We start from the raw sequence: 22,994 nt of genomic DNA, 5'->3' as shown, positions 1-22,994 counted from the left end.
GCCTTTAAGGAACTTACACTCTAGCTGGTAAGACGAGACTAAGACACTTCAGCAATTAGCCCACAGTATGAGATGTCACTAAGCACTCCACTGCATGAATCAGATTTAAAGTAGTGTAGCTCACAGAAGAGTCGGGTCAGCAAGGGCTAAAGAAGTCCAAGAGGGTTACAGAAAGCTCAGAAGAGGGGCACCTGGGTGATTCCACTGGTTAAGCGTCTGACTCTTGATATCTGCTCAGGTCATGATCTCACGGTTCATGGGTTCGAGCCCCACGTCGGGCTCTGTGCCAACAACTTGGAGCCTGGATGGAGCCTGCTTCAGACTCTGTGTCTCCCTCTCTCTCTGCCACTCCCCCACTAATGCTCTCTCTCTCTCTCAAAAATGAACAAACATTTTTAAAAAACAAGGGTTTTTTTAAAGAAGAAGCAGCAGCAGCAGCAGCAGCAGCAGCAGCAGAAGAAGAAACAACAACCCAGAAGACAGGGCAGGTGTAACACCAGGACAGACTGTAAGCTCATGTGGACAGAGACCATGTCTTCCTCGTGTCCACAACTCCATCCCAAAGCCTGCTACAGTGTCTGGGACACAGGAGCCACTCAAATATTGGTAGATGATTAGAAGAACAAATAGAAGAAAGGAAAGAAGGGAGGAAACAAAGAATAGGCATTCCAGAAAAAAATATTTTTTTAAATGAAAGATTAAACGTGGCGATTTCATGAAACAGGGAAGAATCACAGGATGGTGAGAAATTAAGTAAAACAGGTGGAATGAACCCAAATCACCCATGGTTTTAAAAGTCAGTCAAGACAGATATAAAACTGATCCCATATTAAATACTAAAATGAACATATCCAGAAAGCACATTCTGTCGTGCTTCCGCTTTTTAAGAACACTAGCAGTACAAATGGCCATTTTCCTTAAGATGATCACTAATCTTGGTGATGTTTTAGGACATAATCTGGAAAATGTACTAACACTTCTCCAGAGAACTAATACCACTAGCTAATGCAGATGAACGATTTCTCTCCCCAAATATTTTTACTATCTGAAAATGTGCCTGGGTTATCACTAAGGTCAGTTTCTTTGATAGTTGTGCAATCAAAAAGGCCTGAGATGCACCACGATTAAGGCAAAAGACTCGGGGGGGGGGGGGGGGTGAGGGGGGTGACCTAGCAGAAAAGCCAGTGACTGATGCTGAAGCATAGCTTCCAGGTGATTATTTCACCAAACTGTCGACCTCCCATATTAACGAACACTCCCCTACAATGGTGGCCGCAAGTAAATCGAAAGTATTCTCCAATATTCTGCAGGATAATGTTAAAGGTTTGAGGGGAATAAAACCTAGTTGAGTCCAAAGTTTATAAGCATTCAAATCCGTCAAGTCAAGAAGACTCTTACTCTCTCAAACTTCGCAATAGGAGAATTCATAATTACATTATTGTATATGGATTCCCTAGACTTTTCACCCCAAGAAGTTCTAGGTCCTGGCTACCACCAGCTATGGTCTCCAGTGGCAGCTAGATCATCTCTGTAGAGAAGGACTTCAGAAAGAGCAATGTAATGGGGGAGGGGACACTGGAGAATTTTAAAGCTACGTAATGCACGGCAAGAGCATGACTTCAATTTAAGTTATATGCTTGTTCAGAGTGAGTCTGGCCAGTTCTTAGCCTCTCCAATGGTCATTTTTCCTTGGCATTACTTCTACTCTTTCAGCCTAAATCATCTGTAACAGCCAAGGTGTCTGGTTACATATTAACAGTTACAATGACAGTGATAGAATTCTGGTTATTTAGAATTCCATTGCTCAGTTTTGGTGCCTAGTGCCACCTGGTATGGCAGAAAGAACAAAAGTCTTGGAGTCCTCCTACTGACCTACTTAGAAATTTTAGCTCTACCACAGAAAAGATATGTGACCGTGGACAAGTTGCCTAACTGTACCTCAGTTTCCTCAACTAGGTGTAACAACAGACACTTCGCAAAGTTGTTGAGAAGTCAGCCTGTATGACATGAAGCATGAAGAACACAGAAAGTACTTAGCACATGGAAATTATGACGGGAGGCTGATACCCAGGCCTACGCTCACATTTCCAAATACTATTAACTATACAATAATAACATATATCATGCTGATCTTGTCCTCCATGATTCTCACTCTCTCTAGTCCAGTTGTGGGCTGACTTAAGCTGCCCTCCTGTATTTTCATCTAATCTCTGGAAGAAGGCCCTCTCCCAGTACTCAGTCTTGAGGCCCAAAACGACTAACATTTACAGCCATCTCCTTGCCATTAGCACACTATCATCCCCTCCCTGACTCTAAGGTCTGGAGAAAATCCTCTGTTTTCATTATCACCTATTTCTGTTTTATGACCTACCCCAAATGCACTCCCTTAACAGATACTGAACAATGTTTCTTCCCCAGTCTATCCTAGGGAACTCTGAAAGCCTCCAGTTTCTCAAGAACCACCATACTTCGGCTGACCTTCCTAACACACTCCAAGATGGCAGTCAACCCGTGATGTTCTGCCAGTGCCTAAACGCCTTTATGTCTCTGTCAGAGGCGGACCCAGCTCCTCTCTGCCCTGGCAAACAGGATCCTGATTTTAGAATGACAGATACATCTCCATCTCTCTCTCTCTCTCTCTCAAGCCTGCCTCATCCAGGTTTATTTCGTATTATTCTCCCGCCACCACTTCCCTACATCCCCACGGGAACATCCCCATTTTGGGTAAAGTGACAAGGTACCAATGGGAGTTCGAAGACCTTGGTTCTTCTACCGCTACCTCTGCCGCTCAAAACTCTTCGGAAGGGATATCTACTTCCTCATGGATAATTTTTTTTTTTAAACGTTTATTTATTTTTGAGACAGAGAGAGACAGAGCATGGACGGGGGAGGGTCAGAGAGAGGGAGACACAGAATCCGAAACAGGCTCCAGGCTCTGAGCTGTCAGCACAGAGCCCGATGCAGGGCTCGAACACATGGACCGGGAGATCATGACCTGAGCCGAAATCGGCCACCCAACCGACTGAGCCACCCAGGCGCCCCTTCCTCGTGGATAAAATCGTGGCCTTACCTCACAGGATTGCGTTAAGAATCAAATATGACATCTGTAAACACGTATTACAGATCTGAGATATTATTATAACTATAACAAGTTTCTACTATGACTTAAAACATTTACTTTTGAATATAAAACCCTAACATATTTCTTTAAAACCACTAATTTTGGGGGGTTGTTTTGAGGAAGAGAGAGAGAGAGAGAGAGACAAGGAGCAAATGAATGGGGGAGAGGGGGAGAGGGAGAAGAAAAGGAAGAGGGAGAGGGGGAGGGGAGGGGCAGGGGGAGGGGAGGGAGAGGGAGAGGGAGAGGAAGAATGAATCTCAAGCAGGCTTTACATTTACCATGGAGCCCAATGCAGGGCTCGGTCCCACAATCCTAGGATCACCACCTGAGCTGAAATCAAGAATTGGATGCTTAACCGATTGAGCCACCCAGGCACCCCTCAAGTATTATTTACGTTAGCAAGATTCAAAAAAAAAAAAAACAGTCATCCACAAGGAGACCAACTTAAAAAAAAAAAAAAAAAAGATACATTCTTTCACGGGAATACCATAAAGCATTTCTTTTTAATTAGAAAGCTCCTCATATAGTTACGTGTAACGACGCTCAAGATACAATGTGAAAAAAGACACAGGCTAGTGTGTAGAATTCACTACAATTTGTTTTTAAAGAGGGGTACAGTAAATAGAGATACACATTTACTTGTACACATAAAATATCTCAGGATGCGTAAGACACTGATAACACCAACTGCCTATGGGAAAGGGGTCTGGATGGTTACAGGGTATGTGTGGGCAGGAAACTTTTCTCTGTATTTCACTCTTCTGTAGCTTTTAAATTTTTGAACCTCTAGTGCCCCGGATGGGGTTGGAAAGTCATCTCTTCACACAACTATAAACCTGAGCAATAATATGAACCATTAATGAGGGTGACAGCGCACCTGACAAGTCATTTCCGGGGTCAGCCTCAACTTCACAATTACCACCACCTAACAGACTGTTCTCTTCCACAGTCTCATTCCATCAAGTGACTAGAGTTCATTTATTCCTTCTCATCAAACTTCCTGACCTGCTTAAGTCTGTGTGCTGTGCATTTCCACACTCAAAATTATTTATAAATTCCAAAAACTTACTGTCTTTAGAGTCCTACTGCAAGCCCCCAGAAGGGACCTCTGGACCATAACATTTCCTAACCTTCAGGGTTGGTCAGGGATCCATTCCGATGCTAGCTTTTCTGAACCAAAGACTAAATTCTGTCTCTTACTTACTCCAGATCGACCACAGGATCCATGCAAACCATTAATCTGAGTCTCAACGATTAGAAGGCTATGATGTAGACCATCCCCCTATTTAGAGAAGAGTAAATCATGTTAATATCTTCCAACGTGGCAGAAAAGCACTCCTTCTAAACCTTGCAAAATAACTCTTCCATGGGGTAAGAGTGACCGACAACATTCTCCCAAACCTAAGTCTTAAATGGTATGGCCTTAAACCTGACTTGAATGGTGCTGGGATGACATAACTGGACCTAAAACACTGCTCAGAACAGCAAAAGCACTACCTCCGTGCTGCTCTCCTATGGCAAGCAGGTTATTTTTGGACCTGGCCTATGAAACAGCACTTTGTTGACTATGAGCTTCACCCTCTGAATATTCCTTTCACATCCAACCTTGGTTTGCACTTTCTGGCACAGAGCTCCAAAACCTCAACGGAATACATAATGAAATGCCGGGTTACTTCAGCGCAAAAAGGTCAAGCCTACAAGAGCTTTCTCACTGGGAAATCTCTTCAATGAAAGCATATAGAAAATTGCTGACTCCTTTTCCCTTCTCCCTTTTTCCAACAGCTATTTGCTTTCTTTGGAGCAAATCTTCAGTCAAACACAAAAGCCAACAACCTAGCAAAGCTCAAACACAGACAGGTGTTTTGCAAGCACAGTAAATCTCAAGAGTACCTAATCAACCTGAGATAACATCTACTAACAAGCTGCTCACTGGTGTGCTGGAACAGTTAACTGCCTAAAAATCTCGCAGTTAAGACTGGCATTGAGAAAAGTCAGGAATACAACTAAAAGAAAAGTAAGCCCATTTTCCACCAACAGAAACTTGCAAAAGGAAGAATTGTGTAAGTCAACTAGTCCTGCCACACAAAAACCCTTCATTCCAGGGTTATTTTCAGTGGTGTTTAATTCTAGGGTGGAGACTAAGGGTCCCAAACAAACCTACTTTATTTTTCTGCTTTAATACTTCTAGAATCCATGGTTAGGCTTATTAAGGAAAAGTCTAAGCGTAACAAAACCACTATTTTATTTTTCAAAGAATATGGGTAATCGCCTAAAATACACTTGTAAATTAGCAATTATTTAGAATCAAGAGTTTCGTCAAAGCGCTCTAGAATAATGTTCCAACAGAAAAGTAAGCAAGGATTCTTTGGCAATAGGTACGCTTTGTTCCATTAGCTCCACTCCCCAGACATTAAACTTCTGTAATACTCAGAAGACCCTCATGTTGGTTCCTGCATAAGGACGACGGGACAGAAAATCCCAAGAGAATATTCTATTTCAGACTGTAAGAATTTCTAATGTTTTACAGAAAAAAGGAGAGTCACCAAAGAAACAGAAAGTGGCTCGTGAGCAGTGTTACCTGAACTTCACCCAAGTCATATGCAATGAATTGATCTAATATTGCATGCCACAGGAACGACATGCGTCGTGCACGAGGTGAGAAAACCAAGGTCACTGAACTGAAATCTGTACACCACTTGTAAGTAATAATTTTTCCACTATCTGCTTTGCTGTCAGCTGGGTGCCAACGCAATTTCTTGATGCCTTTTCTGCCACCTACCCTCTCCCTGTATATTCTGCATTAAAAGATTGTGAGAAAAATGTTATTTTTTTTTTTAGAGATACCCAAGATTATAAAATGAGTTTTTAAAAAGCACTTAGGATGTCAAGTCAGAGCTAAAGATGTCATATCCTAGAAAAACTCCAATAAGTAACACCCCCAAACCAATTCTAATTTGCAGGCTGCCTCTTGGAAGCGATGGAACATTTAAATCAGTAATTTAAGTGAATGTTTTCTAAGGGCTAGCAACGGAGATTATGGTGCTTCCCAAACTGGTATATTTAAGAATATTTGAGCCTGACCTTCCAAATACGCTTTAAGTCGTATAAAGCTGTAATAATTAAAGCTACCCGGCATCAAAGCAAGTAAAGACTTAAAAGAGGCTTAAAGGGGTGCCCGGGTGGCTCAGCTGGTTGGGTATCTGATTCTTGATTTCAGCTCAGATCATGATTCTCACGGTTCATGGGATCGAGCCCCGTGTCGGGGTCCATGCTGACAGTACGGAGCCTGCTTGGTGTTCTCTCTCTCCTTCTCTCTCTGCCCTGCCCCCACACATGCACACTCTCTCTATAAATAAGTAAAGAACTTAAAAATAAGAAATAAAAAAATAAAAGAGCTTAGAAACATAACCAGCATGTGGAGATTTTATAGATAAAGGAAAGACATCAGGAAAGAAATAATTCCTCAAGAAACTGTGATGAGACAATAAGCTAGGTATCTGGAGAAAAAGGTTCATTCATTCAGTAAATGGAAGGCCTGGCATGAGGCAGGCACTGTGCTCAACACTGAAAATAAGAACAAGGGAGGAGAAAAAAACTACATAATCATTGCCCTCAAGGAGCTTACAGTCCAGCAAGAGAAGAAAGCTATTAATAACCACAAAAATAAATGTAAAATCACAACTCCAGCAAATTCCCTGATCCCTTCTCATTCGGTTCACACCAAAATACATTCCATGTTAAGCAAAGATCTAAATTTAAAAATAAAGCCATCCTGAGAACAAACTGAGGGTTGATGGGGGGTGGGAGGGAGGGGAGGGTGGGTGATGGTGATGGGTATTGAGGAGGGCACCTTTTGGGATGAGCACTGGGTGTTGTATGGAAACCAATTTGACAATAAATTTCATATATTGAAAAAAAAATTAAAATTAAAATTAAAAAAATAAATAAAATAAAGCCATCAAAGTACTCGATGAAAAAATGGGTAAAAAATTTTTTTTCATTAGAATGAGAACAGAAACTGTATGAGAAGCCATAAAGCAAAAAAACAGGAAAACCTGACTACACACATAAATCCAAACGACAAACCCAAAAACAATCTGTAAAATTTTAAGAGATAACCAATTTCCCTAATATTCAAAAAGCTATTGCACAATACTGAGGAAAGGCCATAAAGCCCAATAGAAAAGTAGGCAAAAGGGGCAACTAGGTGGCTCAGTCAGTGAAGCATCCAACTTCAGTTCAGGTCATGATCTCACAGATTGTGAGTTTGAGGGATCATGAGTTCAAGCCCCACCTCAGGCTTAAGCCTCGGGCTGCTTCAGATTCTCAGTCTCCCTCTCTCTCTCAAAAATAAATAAACATTTAAAAAAGAAAAGAAAAGTAGACAAAGGACACAAACAATTCCAATAAGAAAATACAAATGGCCAAGCAGCAAATTAAATAATTTGCTAATAAATAAGTATAAACTAAAATAATATTTTTTTACCTGTCAGATTGGCTCTCTAAAAAGGTGGCTGGTTGCCAGTGTTAAAGAGAACAGAGAGAGCACTGTGGTACACTCTTGAGTGCAGTGAATTAGCTCGGCCTTTCTTGGAGGGCAGCTTGGCAACGTTTAAAACCTGAAGCATTCATACTTCGAAGCAGGCATCCCTCTTCTAGTGAATTACTGTATTAAATTACTGCGAGAATGAAGAACCTAGTTTCAAAAGGAGATCCTAGCACCGTATATATCAAAATGGAAAAGAAAACATAACTTTTGGGACCTCTACTCTAAGCTGGACCCGATAAAAACGCATTTAACATTTTTATTTTTAAAAATTAAGTCTGAGTCTTTTGAGTATTAAATAATGCAAAGCAATAAATGAAATAGAAACACTAGCATAAGTGTGCAAATACACATGTGCAGAGAGGCTAACAGTTATAATTTGTAATAAAAAATAATAAAAGCTGGGAACAACATTAAATCTACCAATAGGGTATAACAAATAAATTGTAGTGTATCCATAAAATGGAATACTCGGCAGCCATTAAAAAGACTGAAACTAGAGCAAAATGTACTAACATGGGAGAATATCAGAGATAGATTATTCAAATTAAAAAATAAGTAACAAACTGGATGTGTGGTATGATCCCTTTTTAATAAAAAAAAAAAACATAAAATGTTAACACGTGAATAGGAAAATCTGGTTATAAAATGTTAACAATGGGGCTCCTGGGTGGCCCAGTCAGTTGAGCATCTGACTCTTGATTCCAGCTCAGGTCATGATCCCAGGGTCTTGGGATCAAGCTCCACATCAGGCTCCACGCTAGGTAGGCATGGAGCCTGTTTAAGATTCTCTCTTTCCCCCTCTGTCCCTCTGCCCCTCTCCACTGCTTGCTCGCTCTCTCTCTCTCTCTCTCTCTCTCTCTATTTTCTCTGAAGAAAGGGAACTACTACTTCCTATGTCATATACTTGTAAAGTTTGCTTATTTCATAAGACACATGTATCAGATAGATACACGGATGTTTTTAAAGTCTTTGAGGCTACAAAATGTCCTGGAAAAGGGAGAACTATTTGAAAGTAGGAGAAAGGAAGAGAATGAGAAAAAATAGAAGAAAATATTCACAACAGAGCATATAATTTCAGAGTTAGAATAACCTTATAAATTAAGAAACGAGTGCATCAGGGGCGCCTGGGTGGCTCAGTCAGTTCAGTGTCCGATTTCAGCTCAGGCCATGATCTCATGGTTCATGAGTTCGAGCCACGTGTCAGGCTCTGTGCTGACAGCTCAGAGCTTGGACCCTGCTTTGGATTCCATGTCTCCATCTCTCTCTGCCCCTCCCCCATGCTCACTCTCTCTCCGTCTCTCAAAAATAAATAAAAACATTTTAAAAAATTAAAAAAGAAAGAAACAAGCGCATCAAAATTAAAAACTTTTGTGCTACTAACAAAACCATCAAGGAAGTGAAAAGACAACCCAAAAAACGGGAGAAAATATTTGTAAATCATCTGATAAAGAACTTGTATCCGGAATACGTAAAGAATTCTTACAACTCAACAACAAAAAGACAAATAACCCAACAAAAATACAGGCAAAAATCTAAATAGACACTTCTCCAAAGATCTACAAATCAGCAATCAGTGCATGAAAAGATGCTCAACACCAACAGTCATTAGGAAAATGCAAATCAAAACCACAATGAAATACCACTTCATATCCACTAGGATGGCCGGATTAAAAGTTCTGGTGAGGATGTAGAAAAAGTGCAACCCTCACTGATTGCTGGTGGGAATGTAAAATGGGAACAGCCATTTTGGAAAACAGTTTGGCAATTCCTCAAAAAGTTGCAGATGGAGCTACATGATCGGGCAATTTCACTCTTGAGTATATACACCCCAGAGAAATAAAAACATTTGTCCACACGAAAACTTGTATGTGAGTGTTCATATCAGCATTGCTCACAACAGGCAGAGTAGAAACAATGCAAATGCCCATCAGTTCACGAACGGATAAACCAAGAGCAGTCTAGCCATGCAGAAAAATATTATTTGGCCATAAAAAGTAATGAAATTCTGAATTCTGACATTCATCTCTGCTAGCACATATATGAACCTTGAAGACACTATGCTAAGTGAAAGAAGCCAGACACAAAAGGCCGTATTTTGTATGATTCTATTTCTATGAAATGTCCAGAAGAGACAAATCTAGAAAACTGATTAGTGGTTGCTTAGGGCTGAGGAAACGGGTAATGACTGCTAACTGGTATATGCCATTTTTTTTAAGGGGAATGAAAACGTTCTAAAATTGTGCTGATGGCTGCACAACTCTGTGAGTATACTAAAAACACTCAATTGAGTGAATTGTATAGCATGTGAATTATATCTCAGTAAAGCTCTTAAAATATATATATATACAAAAAAAACAAAACAAAACAAAACTGGAAGCTCCATGAGGTTAAGTGATTTGGCCAAAGAAAATTGCTAGCTATTAAAAATTAAATCTGCCAACATGTGCCTGGACTTCCACACTAATGCTCAATTCATTGCTAAAGACTGCCTCAGGCAATTTTGATGGGCCAATAAGGTTCCCCAAAGAGCTGAAAAAGCAGAAAACACAAGTACTAGCATAAGAAAAGGAAGAGAAATTTAGGTAACACAACTGAAATATGGTCTTAAAATTTAATGTAACTCCAAGATGGAGTCCTGACCTAAAAAAAAAACATCTAACCCCCCCCCCCGCCGCCCTTGATATAAGACGTTGTGACTCAGTATAACAGTACCCCTTTTACTAAGAGCTCAATTAGATCAGGGCACTGGATGCAGCTGCTGACTGAAAAGGAAGAAGAAAAATGAGATCAGAAGAGGCAGCAGGCTGAAATCATTGGCCACCCTTCTGCATGTGTCCAAGGGGCCAACGAGCGACACGCTTCAAACTAGTTACTTTATTCTCAAGGGATGTAAAACCCTTTAAGGAGATCCGAAAGAACCACGCTCAAATTCGATTATGTACCAGAACTACTCTATACAGATAAAATATTTAGGTCTAATATATGAACGTGGTGTCTCTGCAGCTGACTTACACACAGAGATCATTGCTGGAATACAACTGTCCCATTTGACTAGAATAACAATATCACTGTTGATGTAGAAATGGAAAGTAAGCCAAGAACATGCAATCACTAAAAACATTATTTTGAGGATTTGGAAAAATGAGCTACTAAAAAAAACTCATCTATTGTCCGAACACTGCTTTATGCAACATTCTAATGAACATTTTGACAGAAGGAAGGACAACAGGAGGCAGGAAGCAGAAAGAAAGAAGAAATCCTGCAGGTGCCCATCTAATCCAAATAAGAAACACACATCTCTGCTCCTGCCTTTCACAATAAAAACAATTCTGTTTCTTGTGGCATATGAACCAAGATTTCTTTTGCCAGGAACAGAAAACAACTTACTACATGAAAATGTCAACTTGTTCCATGGAACACTACACTGGCAGTGAACACATATAAACCTTTTAAACTAGGGAGTCTGGCTGTTTCCTCACCAAAATTTTAACATCGCTGGCCCATGATCAAATTCAATTCAGTTCACGCAAACTCTAACAGAAGTGGACAAAAATACCACCCTGAAGTATACGCTTTGAATAAAAGATTCTATAAAATGTCTTGTCCCCAAACTGCTAACAACCTCCCCTTATTTATAATTTTATGTTAGTGCAGAAGCTCTCTTAACCCACCTCCACTCAACCAACCTGCCCCAATAACCAATGCTTCCCCTTCACTCTGGGAAGCCACTGGTACCCCAGCATGCAAACTGGCCCCAATGAATAGCCACTCTACCTCTCCATCTTTCTGCTTCCACCCATGGAGATGCATGCTTACTAAGAGTTGTGTCTTCCCCCAAACCTATTTATACCAGGTGCTCTTGTTACTAGTCATGTGAAATCAGGGAGGAAAGAAAGGCATGTTTCTATGAAAACTAAGTTGAATGCTTAAAGAGACTTGGTAAAGTCAAATTAGATGTAGATGAAACAGATGTAAAAGACTGGCGGGGGGAGGGAATCATAAAACTCAAGAGGGATCCTGTGCTCATACTGCTTCACAAATGCCTTTAAATTCATGCTCTGCTTTAAAAAAGCAAAACAAACTGGAAATCAAAGATGATAAACTCTGGGTATGTTTAATGCAAACAAGATGAAGGAACTCCAATCAAGACATCAATACACCAAGAAAGGCCTTGGCCCTACATCAAAAGATTAGCTAGTGAATGTGTTTCTTAAATTGCGAAGAGAAAGAGAAGGAGAGGAAACCTATAGAGTAAAACAAACAAATTAAAAACAAAAACAAAAACTTAAGGGACATCAATTACAATGTATGGACCTCATGGAGACTGTGATTCAAACAAATAACTAGTTAAAAAAAAAAGAAAAAAATATGTATATGTGACAACCAGGGAAATCTTAACACTAACTTGATATTTAATGACACTAAGGAATTACTGTTGTTTTAGGTAGGATAGTGGTCTTGAGGTTATTTTTTTTTAAAAAGAATCCTCATTTACAGATACATGCCAATATTTACAGATAAAATTATAGGATTCTATAATTTGTTTCAAAATAAACTAGAAAGAATTGGGAAGGGGTACAGATGAAAGATTGGCCATGAGGTGGTAACAGCATAAGCTGGGTGATGAGTCCACGGGGGTTCATTATACTAGTCTCTCGACTTTTGTTTATGTTTGAAATTTTCCAGAATAAACACTTTTAAAAAGATTAGTGAATGTCTATATATATCTTAAATTAAAATACTAAAATTACAGAGGCCCCTGGGTGGCTCAGTCGGTTAAGCGTCCGACTCTTGATTTCGGCTCAGGTCACGATCTCACAGTTTGTGGGACTGGGCCCCATGGTGGGCTCCACACCAGTGCAGAGCCTGCTTGGAATTCTGTCTCTCCCTCTCTCTGTCCCTCCCCCACTTGCACTCTCTCTCTCATAATAAGTAAATAAACATTAAAAACAAGATAAAGAAAGAAGGCCTCCTCATACATGCTGGGGAGGCTAAGCCTGGCACAACCTTTCGAGAAAGCAATGTGGCAACACAGGTATCAAGCGTCTTGAAAACATGTGTACCCTCTGACTCAGACATTTCACTTCCAACAATGTATCCTGAGCAAAAAATGTGAAATGCATCAGACTCGTGGGCAAAAATGGGCATCACAGCAAATTTGGTAGCGAAAAACTGGGAAGGACCTTCAATTATGAAAAAAATTTCAAAAAATGACAGTAGTCTGATAATGGAGAAGTATACACGCATTAAAATTGATGTTTACAGTTTCTAATGATGAGAAAAGGAATAAAATAGTACAGCAATATGATCCCAATTACATATCTTAAAATATTAATGACTACTGCCTCTAGGTGACAAGATTAGGGTGATCTTTTTCCCTTTGCTTCTTTATAATTTCCTGAGTTTTCCCCCCAAATGTCTTCCATGGATATAAATTACTTTTATAATCGGGGGGGGGGGGGGGAACAGGGCCAAGTGATAGAAGAAAGCCCAGTAATAATAATAAGCAATTGGGCTGCAGTAAGAGAATCTATGCTTAACACCTCTTCCTCCCCTATCAGGTTTGGGCTGTAAGCATTGAATTGCTCCTTTAACTTCACCTACAGTCTACCCTGACCGGAATAGAATTTATCCTCTTGTCTTCCAGTACCGAGAGCTGCTACTTTTTGCATACAGGTGACACAACAAATACTAGTTGAATTAGTCCATGAAAGGAAAGGGCCATTAAAAGTAACCCATTCAAGTTAAAAGCCAGTGACAGAAAAGTTTTGTTTTGTTTTTCAATCAGATCACTTAGGATAAAAAAAAAAAAAAAAAAAAGAACAACAAATACTTGAAAGTTATGTCAGAAAGTGCTAACAGCCCAAGACAGTGTGGTGAGTCTGCTCTGAGGCAGAAGAGAGAAAACAAGGCCCTGGCTGACTATACTACACTGAATGTACCACCATGGAGCCTTCTCAAGGAAATAACCCATTGGGAGCCTGCATATAAAAGAACGTTCCCTTTAAAGGAAAGGACTAGAACTTAAATTGCAGGATTGATTTTAGATATACTAATAATGAAAGTTTGAGATATGCCAAAAATAATTACTTGCCCAGAAAGCTTGTGAAATCTCCTCACTCAGATATTTGTGAAGAAAAAAAAAAAAAAAACAAAAAACAAAATAGACAATTACTTTCCTTTAACATCTTAACTGGAGATGGAAAATTTCAGTAGTAAAATTCTAAGATGTACTCTAAAAAGTGTTATGAGTATAAAACAAACTCAGCTTCCATTTTTTTTAATCCTGATACCCATTCACTACATGAGTATTTACGGGCATTGCAGCAGACACTGAGAATACAGCAACAAACAGATTAAAATCCCTTCCCTCGTGAGCTTACATGATCACACTGTGCCTCCTAACATGCATTAAAAGTTAGATATTTTCTTTTTTTTTTTTTTAAGTAAATTTATTTTTAGAAATTTCGAGCATGTCACAAACAGCATCCAGCGTTTGGACTGATACAGAGGAGTGCTTAATGAAGATTTCTGAAACAAGACTAAAAAACTGTGTGGCTGAGTACTGGGGTGGCAGGCAGACTTAACTTCCTCATATATAAATTTGTACTTTTCGAATTTTGTGCCATGTATCATCCGTTCCTGGTTTTTGACAATTAATTTTTCAAAAGTTCACAGGATGGATGGATGGAAGGAAAAATTTGTTCGCAAAAAAATTCAGTCTCAACAAATGTGATTAGCTGGGGCACCTGGGTGGCTCAGTAAGTTAAGCATCCAACTCTTAATTTCGGCCCAGGTCATGATCTCGAGGTCCATGAGTCTGAACCCTGCGTGGGATTTTCTCTCTCTCCCCCTCTCTCTCTCTCTCTCTCTCTCTCTCTCTGCCCCTCCCCAGCTCAGTCCAGCTCTCTCTCAAAGTAAAGAAACTAAAAAAAAAAAAAAGAAATGTGATTAGCTAACCTCAATTTTCACATCCAATTCTTCTGTAGGGAGCAATAAGTTAGGCACACTGCTGGCAAATAAAGCTGAAATACTAAGAGCTGAAACTAAGCAGAAATTTGAAAATTTCTCAGAACTTTCTAATCAGAACCTAAATATAGTTTAAGATAAGAACCAAAAGTATCCAAGTGAGTGAGCACAGCCCACACGGACAAGCTTAAACAGGCAATGGGTATATTTCTCACTCCTTTTCAGTTTCTAGGAAATGAAGCTGAGTATTCATAATCTGATTCCTACCTTTCTGACAAACCAAATTCTCACATGAAATATGTAGCAGCCAGAAACTTCTTGTCTTCAATGGATCACACCCCTCATAAACAGAAGTATATTCCTAAACGTAATTTCACCATAGCTCATCCAACAGTTTGGTAGTAGCTGAAGGAATTTTATTCTGAACATATCCAAAACAAGCCCTTTCAAGCTAATTCATCCAAGACTGCTGAGGCTTCTCAAAGACATTGCCTGGGTCAGTTATTTAACAATTACTTATTACATTAGGACAAAAGTGCATGAGGATGTCTATCATTTTCATTCTCTGGATGTTATCGGTCTGAGACAGGATAACTGTTCTATGCCAAAAGGGACCAAGGTACTCACTATTAGAGGGGTCAGGGACTCATTTGAGGCTTGAGGTGATTCACCTAGGGAACAGGCATAGCTTGTGGACCAGAGAGTAGAACCACGTAAGAGGAGCCCTAGATAACTGGTTCTCTTGGCCCTCACCTGTGTCATCAAGGGTATGTATCCTGGTGACCAGTTCTCTTACTGAGTTAAAAGATGGCACCATGCCCTAGAAATTGGTAGTGATCTGGTAAGGAAGGAGTCCATCTCAGAAAGGTACTTTCAAAAACAGACCAGACCAGACCAGCCCAGACCAACAGAGCAGAAGTATAATTACTCATATTCCCTCGGAGTAAGCTAGATATAGTGGTGAAAGAAAACTATATAAGGCAGACTGTGTTTATGGTCATTGCCTTTTCTGTGTTCACTGCTTTCCTTTTTTACTTCCTTAGTATTTGGAAAGGGTTTTGGGGGGGGGGGGTTTGTTTTGGTTTGGTTTTTCTGAAAGGCTTTTTTGATGCCTCAGTCAAGTCAAGGGGGCACCAAGTGGTATCTCAGTAGGATTCAAAGGCAAAGCAATGGTCCCATGGAGGACTACTGGTGCATGGCAGAAGTCACAGAGTGAAATAATGCCAAAGGACAGGTGAAATACAGTGTTGGTATACTTACCCTTCCTCCCTACTTGGAAATTTTTCCTCTTATCATGGTATCTCGTTTTGGAGTTTTTTGTACTAGAAATGATAAATGTCTTAGACTTTAGTCAGTAGGTACATCTTATTCCCTTAATAAAAGATCAAGAGGGCAAAGACAATGTTTTCTATGATTGGGTGAATCAGAGTAGAGTTAACTAGGAATAGGGATGCCTGGATTCTAATTCCAACTCCACCATTAACTAGCTGTCAGATTCTGGGCAAATGGTGCGGTGGGGGGATAGAAGATACCACAGAAAGACAAGATTCTAATAGAAAATTGGCCTGAACTAGTTAATAGTCCCTAAAAGCCTAAGATTCTAAATTTCATGCTGTCCACCTTTCTAGACTCTGGAAAAGAAAGAGTTGAAACATGTCTAAGATTTTGTATGTGTGCCACCCCCCCCCCCAAATCAGCAAGTATTATTGGCTGATCATGTTTACTTTATATGCAAAATGTATGTCATTCTCTTATAGGTGCGAAAGCATGTAAGCTGTTAAAACTGAACGCTGCCCCCATCTGAAGAAATGCAATAGAAAAAGCATTTTTACCCTTAACCATAAAATAACCAGCATGGATTTTTAAAATCATTGATCAGATGATACCAGAGCTCTACTTTGATATCCTCTGATGCCAATCCCATTTCATATCCAATTCCATAAAACAGCCACCCTCCTCCTTGTTCACTAGGCTCTAGTCACCGTGACCTTGGGTCTAATCTTTGGATAAACCAAGTTCATTTCCATCCTAAGACTGTTGCCCTTGCCATTCCTTCTGCACTGAAAATTCTGTCTCCTAAACCTTCCTAGGCTGGCTTTTTCTCATCATTCAGGTGTCAGCTCAAATATCATCACCTTGGAAAGGGCTTCCTTGAGAACTCCACCTGAGGCAGCACAATTTTCCTCACTGTATTCATCACTGTATGAAGTTGTGTGTTTCCATCTTTCTTGTCTGTTTCCTTGCATCAGAAAGTAAGCTTCAAGAAGGCAAGGGGCTTTTTCTCTTCCTTGTTATTGGTGTACTCAAGAGCCTAGGATAGAACCTGACCCCACATTCGGATTCAGCAATTATGTGTCAAGTGAATGGATGGATAAGGCAAAGGCTCCATCCCTGTGCAAAGATGTTTTTGACGTTTTTTAGAATTATAGAGGTTCTGGTGAGCAGAGAGCATTTCTTTTTCTCTTCAAAGCATCCATTTTGTTCTCTCTTATGCCGTGAACTAGAAAACATTCGCCAGATTGATGCTTGGAAAATGAAAACAGCACTTCTGGCACAGAAATAACTAGTCTGGGCACCTCTGGCTTGAGCCAGATCTATGACTTTCTAGGGAGCTGGCACCAAAGTCAGAATGTTAAAATAAACAGCTTTGATGTTGAAAGTGGAACACTGGTATTTTGACTCTGGAGAAACCAGTCCAAATCAATCTTAGCTCTTCACAAAATTTCAGCAAAGTCAGTAACCCCATCACAACTGCATCAAAATGAAGTCAGTCATCTTTCAATAGTCATTTTTAGATTATCTAAAGATGGAACTATCCTCCTCAAAGGTATCTAATGCAACCTTGCTTTCATTTCCTTTTTGATACAATTCTCTTTTCTATTTACCAATGAGTCTTGCTTTCGGCCATCTAATGAGTGTAAGCATCATCTACTCTGCTTCATTACACTCCTCCTTAGAAGTGAAAATAATACCACTTCCCACTCTGAGTTGCTCTTTTCATGGAAATGAGTTTGCACTAAACCACACAGCACACAGATGTGTCACGGCTGCTCAGCATTTGGAATGGGGTCATGGGGCAAAATGTTTTCTCTGTGTAATATCTAAAGTGAAGAATCCTGACCTTGGTCTTCTAAGTAGCACCCTCTGTACCCAAATGCGAATGCATCCTTCAGCTTGCAGGAACACTTCTTCATATCCTCCACCAAATTTAGGTGAATCTCTGGGAGGAAAGTATACTCAAAGAAACTCTGTTCCATCACCAATGTAACTAGGAGTCGTTACACAAACACACTGAAAATCCGGGGCGGCCCAAAGCAAAAGCCAGTGTCAGTTTTCGGCAGACAAGTCTCACAATTGCTTTAAAAGAAAAAAAGTTTAGGGGCGCCTGGCTGGCTCAAGTCAGCGGAGTGTGCGACTCTTGATCTCGGGGTTGTGAGTTCAAGCCCCACAGTGGGCATAGAGATTAGTTTAAAAAAATGGAAACTAATGGAAAATCATGTTTTAAAATGTCAATCTCATGAAATTAGCCCACAGTACACAGGAGCTCAACCCCAGTATCACAAAGTGGCATCTGAAATAACAGCAACCTGTTTTGCCCTAAAAGCGTATCACGAAGGTGGCATCTACCTGCATGAACGGCATGTGCATTCATGAACTGTTCCAAATGGGTAAAAGGCAGAAGAAGAGGGGCTATGCCCCACGCATCTGTTACCACAGCTGCCGATGATAGTTCCCGTATCCCTACTGCATGCCAGGCATATTCCAATAGCATCCCATATATTATCTTATTTAATCTCCACATCCCATATATTATCTAATTTAACCCCAACCTGTGAGGCACGTACTACCATCATCTCATTTTTACAGGTGAGCAAATCCAAGCACAGAGAGGTTAAACAATTTACCCAAGATCATGCTAAGGAGTAGAGGATCCAAGCCCAGGCAGCCTTATCCAAAGCCCAACCTCTTAACTACAAACCAGTAACAAGCAAGTGATACACATTTGCTGAAAGGACATTTTATAAGTATTTGACCAATGACTTTTATAGTCACGTGTACATTTTTAAAACACAACACAGATCTACTCTTTGTCCCCACTCATCCAACGAGTGAAGGTATAATCAGGCACCGGGAACAGCCTATAAGCAAATTGGAAGCAGAGAATCTTTTTTTAATGTCTTTAATACTTTACGGTGTCCTACCAAAAGAAGAGAGCCAGAGAATCTCAGACCAAGCCTTCAACAAAAGAAAAAAAAAATTTTCTTTCTCCAAAAGAAAACAAAAAAGAAGATAGGACAAAGACAGCCAGGGTGAGCTGCTGACCAAAGTATGTCACAGATGAACGTTCTCTCCTGGTAACTGCACCGCAGTGATGCCCCAAGCACCGCAGTGCTAACAGTAACTCAGTCTGAGCTCACCACTGCTGGGCTGCATAAGTCACCCACAACATAACAGGAAAACATCTCCTTTTCTCTACTGATTTTATTCAGCCCGGGGTCCTACTCCAGGAGGTTTGAGAGTTAAGAGAACCTGGGAAAGAGCCAGCTTTACCACTTATTGTTGCACGGAGGGCAGCTTAGTCAATAAATGAAGTTTACTTTTTAGCCTCTTAGTCCTTGGAATGGGCAGTGTGTGGAAGAAAAAATAGATCATAAATACCTCCCTGAAGTTCAGAAAGCATGTATGACCTACCCTCCTTCAACCAACACAGATACCTTCTGAATTACCAGAGTCTAATTGTTCAAGATGGTTTTATGTAAAACCCAGACCATCCAGTGGCCTACAGGGGGAAAAGGAGAAAGAATTAAAAAAAAAATCATGCACCTCTAAAAGATGAAAGAAGAAAATTATAGATTCTAGAAAGACATGAAAAAAAAAACAATAGCTCTCTTGGGCTCCAAGTGACCTTACTGCAGGAGTAAGATAAACGCTGCAGTGCACGGGGAGAGAAAAATCTGTTTCTCTGAGTTACTGAAACAGCAGCTCCTGCATTTACCAGTACCTAGGCACCTTCCTCGCCATTATATAACCAAATCATGGCCTTACTAGGCCATCGTACTGTATGTCAACAGCTGTTAGGCACATCTAAGCTGTCAGCATTTAAGAATCCCTTCCAAAGTGGATTCAGATAACCATGGAGCAGGCCAAAATATGCTCATCGCTCACCCAGAGCACATGACAACTCCTTGTGAATTAAGCTTCACTCACTTCGTCAGAGTAATTTAAGCAGCAAAAGATAGGGCGCTTGTAACTGTAACTAGGAAATTGCACACTACTACAGAAACACAAATGAGTGCTGGTGTGGTCCCCTCACACATGCAACTCATTGTCCAAGCCAATTCAGCCTCATTCAGGATTTCGAATATTTCCATACATACGAATTACATAACTGCATACCACAAATGATCAAAGATGAAAACCAACATAAACAGTGACACCCATTTATAAACAAGCTAATGTTTAAGATGCTGCAGTCCTAAAGGATACCAAGGCCTCAGAGAAAAACCAAGAAACACACACACACAGGAAAATTAGAAAGCAAGCAGATCAGCCATAATTAGCCACTGGCTTTGCTGACTACTGAAGACAGAAACGTCTCTTTTATACATAAAGCCAAGAATCAACTGTTTGCAATTACGTTTACAAAAACATACAACCCTGTCTGTCGCAGACTATTTTATCAATATTTTGGTGTATCCAAGGGCTGGAGGACACAAAATTCTTTAAATCACAGATACCATAAACCAGGCAACCAATTAAATTCATGGAGTCCATCCCCTAGAGGTCAGAGCAAAATAATCACAGGACCTCAATGTGATTACTGAGAAGAGAGGGGAAAGGGAGAAAAATAAAATCAAAAAAGGAAATCCTGAAACAAGGAACAAAGCTCTGGAACGACTAGGGCTGTTTATAAACACAACTTTGGCTTAGCCAACAGTCAACAGAACTGTAAGCACCTGGCGGGGAGAGGGGACTGGACAGAGATGCACCCAAGCTTGGCTGAGTCTAGTCCCCCTCAGGGTCTGCCAGGGACATCAGAGAACCCTGGACTTTGGTACCTCATTCAGCCCAGACCTGCAGACTTGAGGCCCTCTGATAAAAACTGACAAAAAAGCTGAAGGGGGCCCCCCAGAGGAAGTGAAACTGACCAATCAATTTTCCACAGCCACCTACCCTGCCACCCTGGTTTAAAAAAAAAAAAAAAAAAAGGCCCCCTGCAGGCTTTGACAGAAAGGAGGGAAAAAGGAACTTCAGGGTGTAAGTGAGCAGGAGAGAAGGCCTAGATGAGCTACTGGCTTCTAAAAACAAGCAATTGCCATAAAAGCAACAACCACGTAGGTGATGATAAGCAGGGGCTAGGCTGAGAAGGTGAGGAATTGATGTGGCTTTGGTAGGAAGCAGCAGCAGCTGTAAGGGTTCTTCATTAGCCCGGGTTGAGGGGAAACACAAAGTGCAGTTTTAAATATAATGAATGACTACACTGAAAGTATTCATTCAAGTGAGAGGTTGAGCAAAGAAAGAAATCTGGAGTACAAATAGGCTTTGTGGGTCCTATCAAAACCCAAAGATTTCTCCTGATGACTTCGATTCCAGTATTTCCAATGAAGAAAGCTACAGGAAAGAAAGTGCTACCCGTTTCCTCAAAAAAAAAAAAAAAAAAAAAAAATCTTCTATGTATAACTGTGTATGTATACTTGTATGGCTTCCTAATTGACCTTGGCCAATTTCATTACTACAGCTCCACAAATCCCTTGAGAACCGAAGGGCCCAGTGGAATCCTCCAGGGTCTGGGTTTCTCATACACCTCCTCAGTAGCCCACCAGGCTTTCCCCCCCACCACTGAGAGCCCACCCTGGGCTCTATAAAGCCCATGATTCCAGACCCTCCAGCAACTAAAAATAACCAGCAACCCAGTTCTCCCAAATTGTTTAACCCCTGATTACCTAGTGCCAACCATGAACCTGGGGCGCCCTGGGCCTCTGTTCCCTGAGCCCCTTCCTGCGGAAAAGCAAAGTAATTTTTTTTCCTCCTTATTTCCCCATTTTCTTCATCGCCTCCTCGGATAATGTGGTCTGTCCTCGGGCTCCCATTGCTACCAACCCATCAGTCTCAGACGATCAAACGCCGATTGGCATCTGTCATAAGGTCTCAGATCCCTCGTATCTTCCAGCACCCTGCACCCACCACACACCCCTAGTCCATGTCCTTGTTCCCCTCCTAACTCCCCCGGCTGCCAGTTTACCCTCGTCTTCCCCCCATCCTCCTGTCCACATTTCCTATCCCCCCCCCCCCCCGCCCTCATTCCCTTAGGATTTCCTAATTGCTGCTTCCAGAGTCGTCTCAGCTCACAGTCTCTGGCTCCGTGAGAGTTCCAAACCTCTTCCTTCCAATCGCCCCTTCCACTACCCTCCGCAAAGCCCTGGGCACCCCCTCCCCATCCCCGGCTTCTCGGTCCCCAGGGTCTCCGCGCTCAAGTCTCCCCCCGCCCCACGACCCCCTCGGCCGCGGAGTTTCCCTCTGTCGGCTCGCCCCCTCCTCACTCCCCTCCGCGTCCGTCTCCCCGATCCCCAACGCTCCCCACCACCACCCCGAGCCCCGCTCGCCGCGCCGACCCCTGAGCCTCCCTGTCGCGGGGTCGCTCCTGCCCCCGCCACTCTCGGACCCCCGGTCCCGGGCCGCGCAGCCCCGCAGCCGCCCGCTCCCGCCGCGCCACTACCTTGGCCTTGGTGACGAGGTGCGTGGCCCGCTTGACCACAGCGAAGTTGCCCTTGCCGATGGTGCGGTCGATCTCGTAGTAGCCGATGCGGGCAGGCACCGGCCCGCGGGAGGCCGGGGCTGGGGGACGCGGCGGGCCAGCCGCCGGGGGCACGGCAGCTGGGGCGGCCGGGGGCCCCGGGGCGGGTGGAGGCAGCAGGCGGCCCGCCGGCCCGGCTCCCCCCGCTGCGGCCCCGGCAGCCCCGCCAGCTCCGCTCGCCGCCGCCGCCGCCATCTTGTTGTGCAGTGAAACCTCCCGGGCCCGCGGGGAGCCGGCGGGGAGGGGGGGCGGGGGGAGAGGGGGCAGGGGGGCGGGAAAAAGAGGGGGGGCCTGACGGACGTCACTCAGGGAGGCGGGGCGCCCGCGCCGCCGGGGCCCGGCGCCATGGCAACCGCGCGTCACGTGCCGACGCGCGTCACTGCCCGCAGCCATGGCAACCGTGACCTCACCAGCGAGCTCGACCTTCCCGCGTGGGCCCCGCTCCTCTGGCGCCGGCTCCCGGGTGCCCCCCTCCGGGGATGAGCCAGTGGGCACCGCGAGCGCGCCCGCCGGTTCCTAGCCGCCGCCGCCGCCGCAGCGCTCGGGAGCCCGGGCCCGAG

At 42.3% G+C, this 22,994-nt stretch overlaps 1 protein-coding gene across 7 annotated transcripts in view; it reads right to left on the bottom strand.

Annotated features, from left to right (window-relative positions):
* SIK3 (SIK family kinase 3) overlaps window positions 1-22,660 on the bottom strand; it is a 244,593-nt gene extending 221,933 nt beyond the window's left edge. For 3 of the 7 annotated variants that reach the window (XM_053204065.1, XM_053204067.1, XM_027036590.2), the window contains exon 1: window positions 22,357-22,653. In XM_053204065.1, the coding sequence (XP_053060040.1) occupies window positions 22,357-22,629 (273 nt within the window). In that variant the 5' untranslated portion in view covers window positions 22,630-22,653. Of the gene's footprint in view, window positions 1-22,356 lie in introns of all 7 variants that reach the window. The other 4 variants (XM_027036584.2, XM_027036589.2, XM_027036586.2 and 1 more) reach the window with 2 other exon arrangements.
* Between the last annotated feature and the right edge of the window lie 334 nt (window positions 22,661-22,994).

This window comes from Acinonyx jubatus, chromosome D1 (genome assembly GCF_027475565.1).
Source record: "Acinonyx jubatus isolate Ajub_Pintada_27869175 chromosome D1, VMU_Ajub_asm_v1.0, whole genome shotgun sequence".
In the NCBI taxonomy this organism is placed as follows: domain Eukaryota; kingdom Metazoa; phylum Chordata; class Mammalia; order Carnivora; family Felidae; genus Acinonyx; species Acinonyx jubatus.
This window is presented reverse-complemented; position numbering and strand designations above follow the sequence as displayed.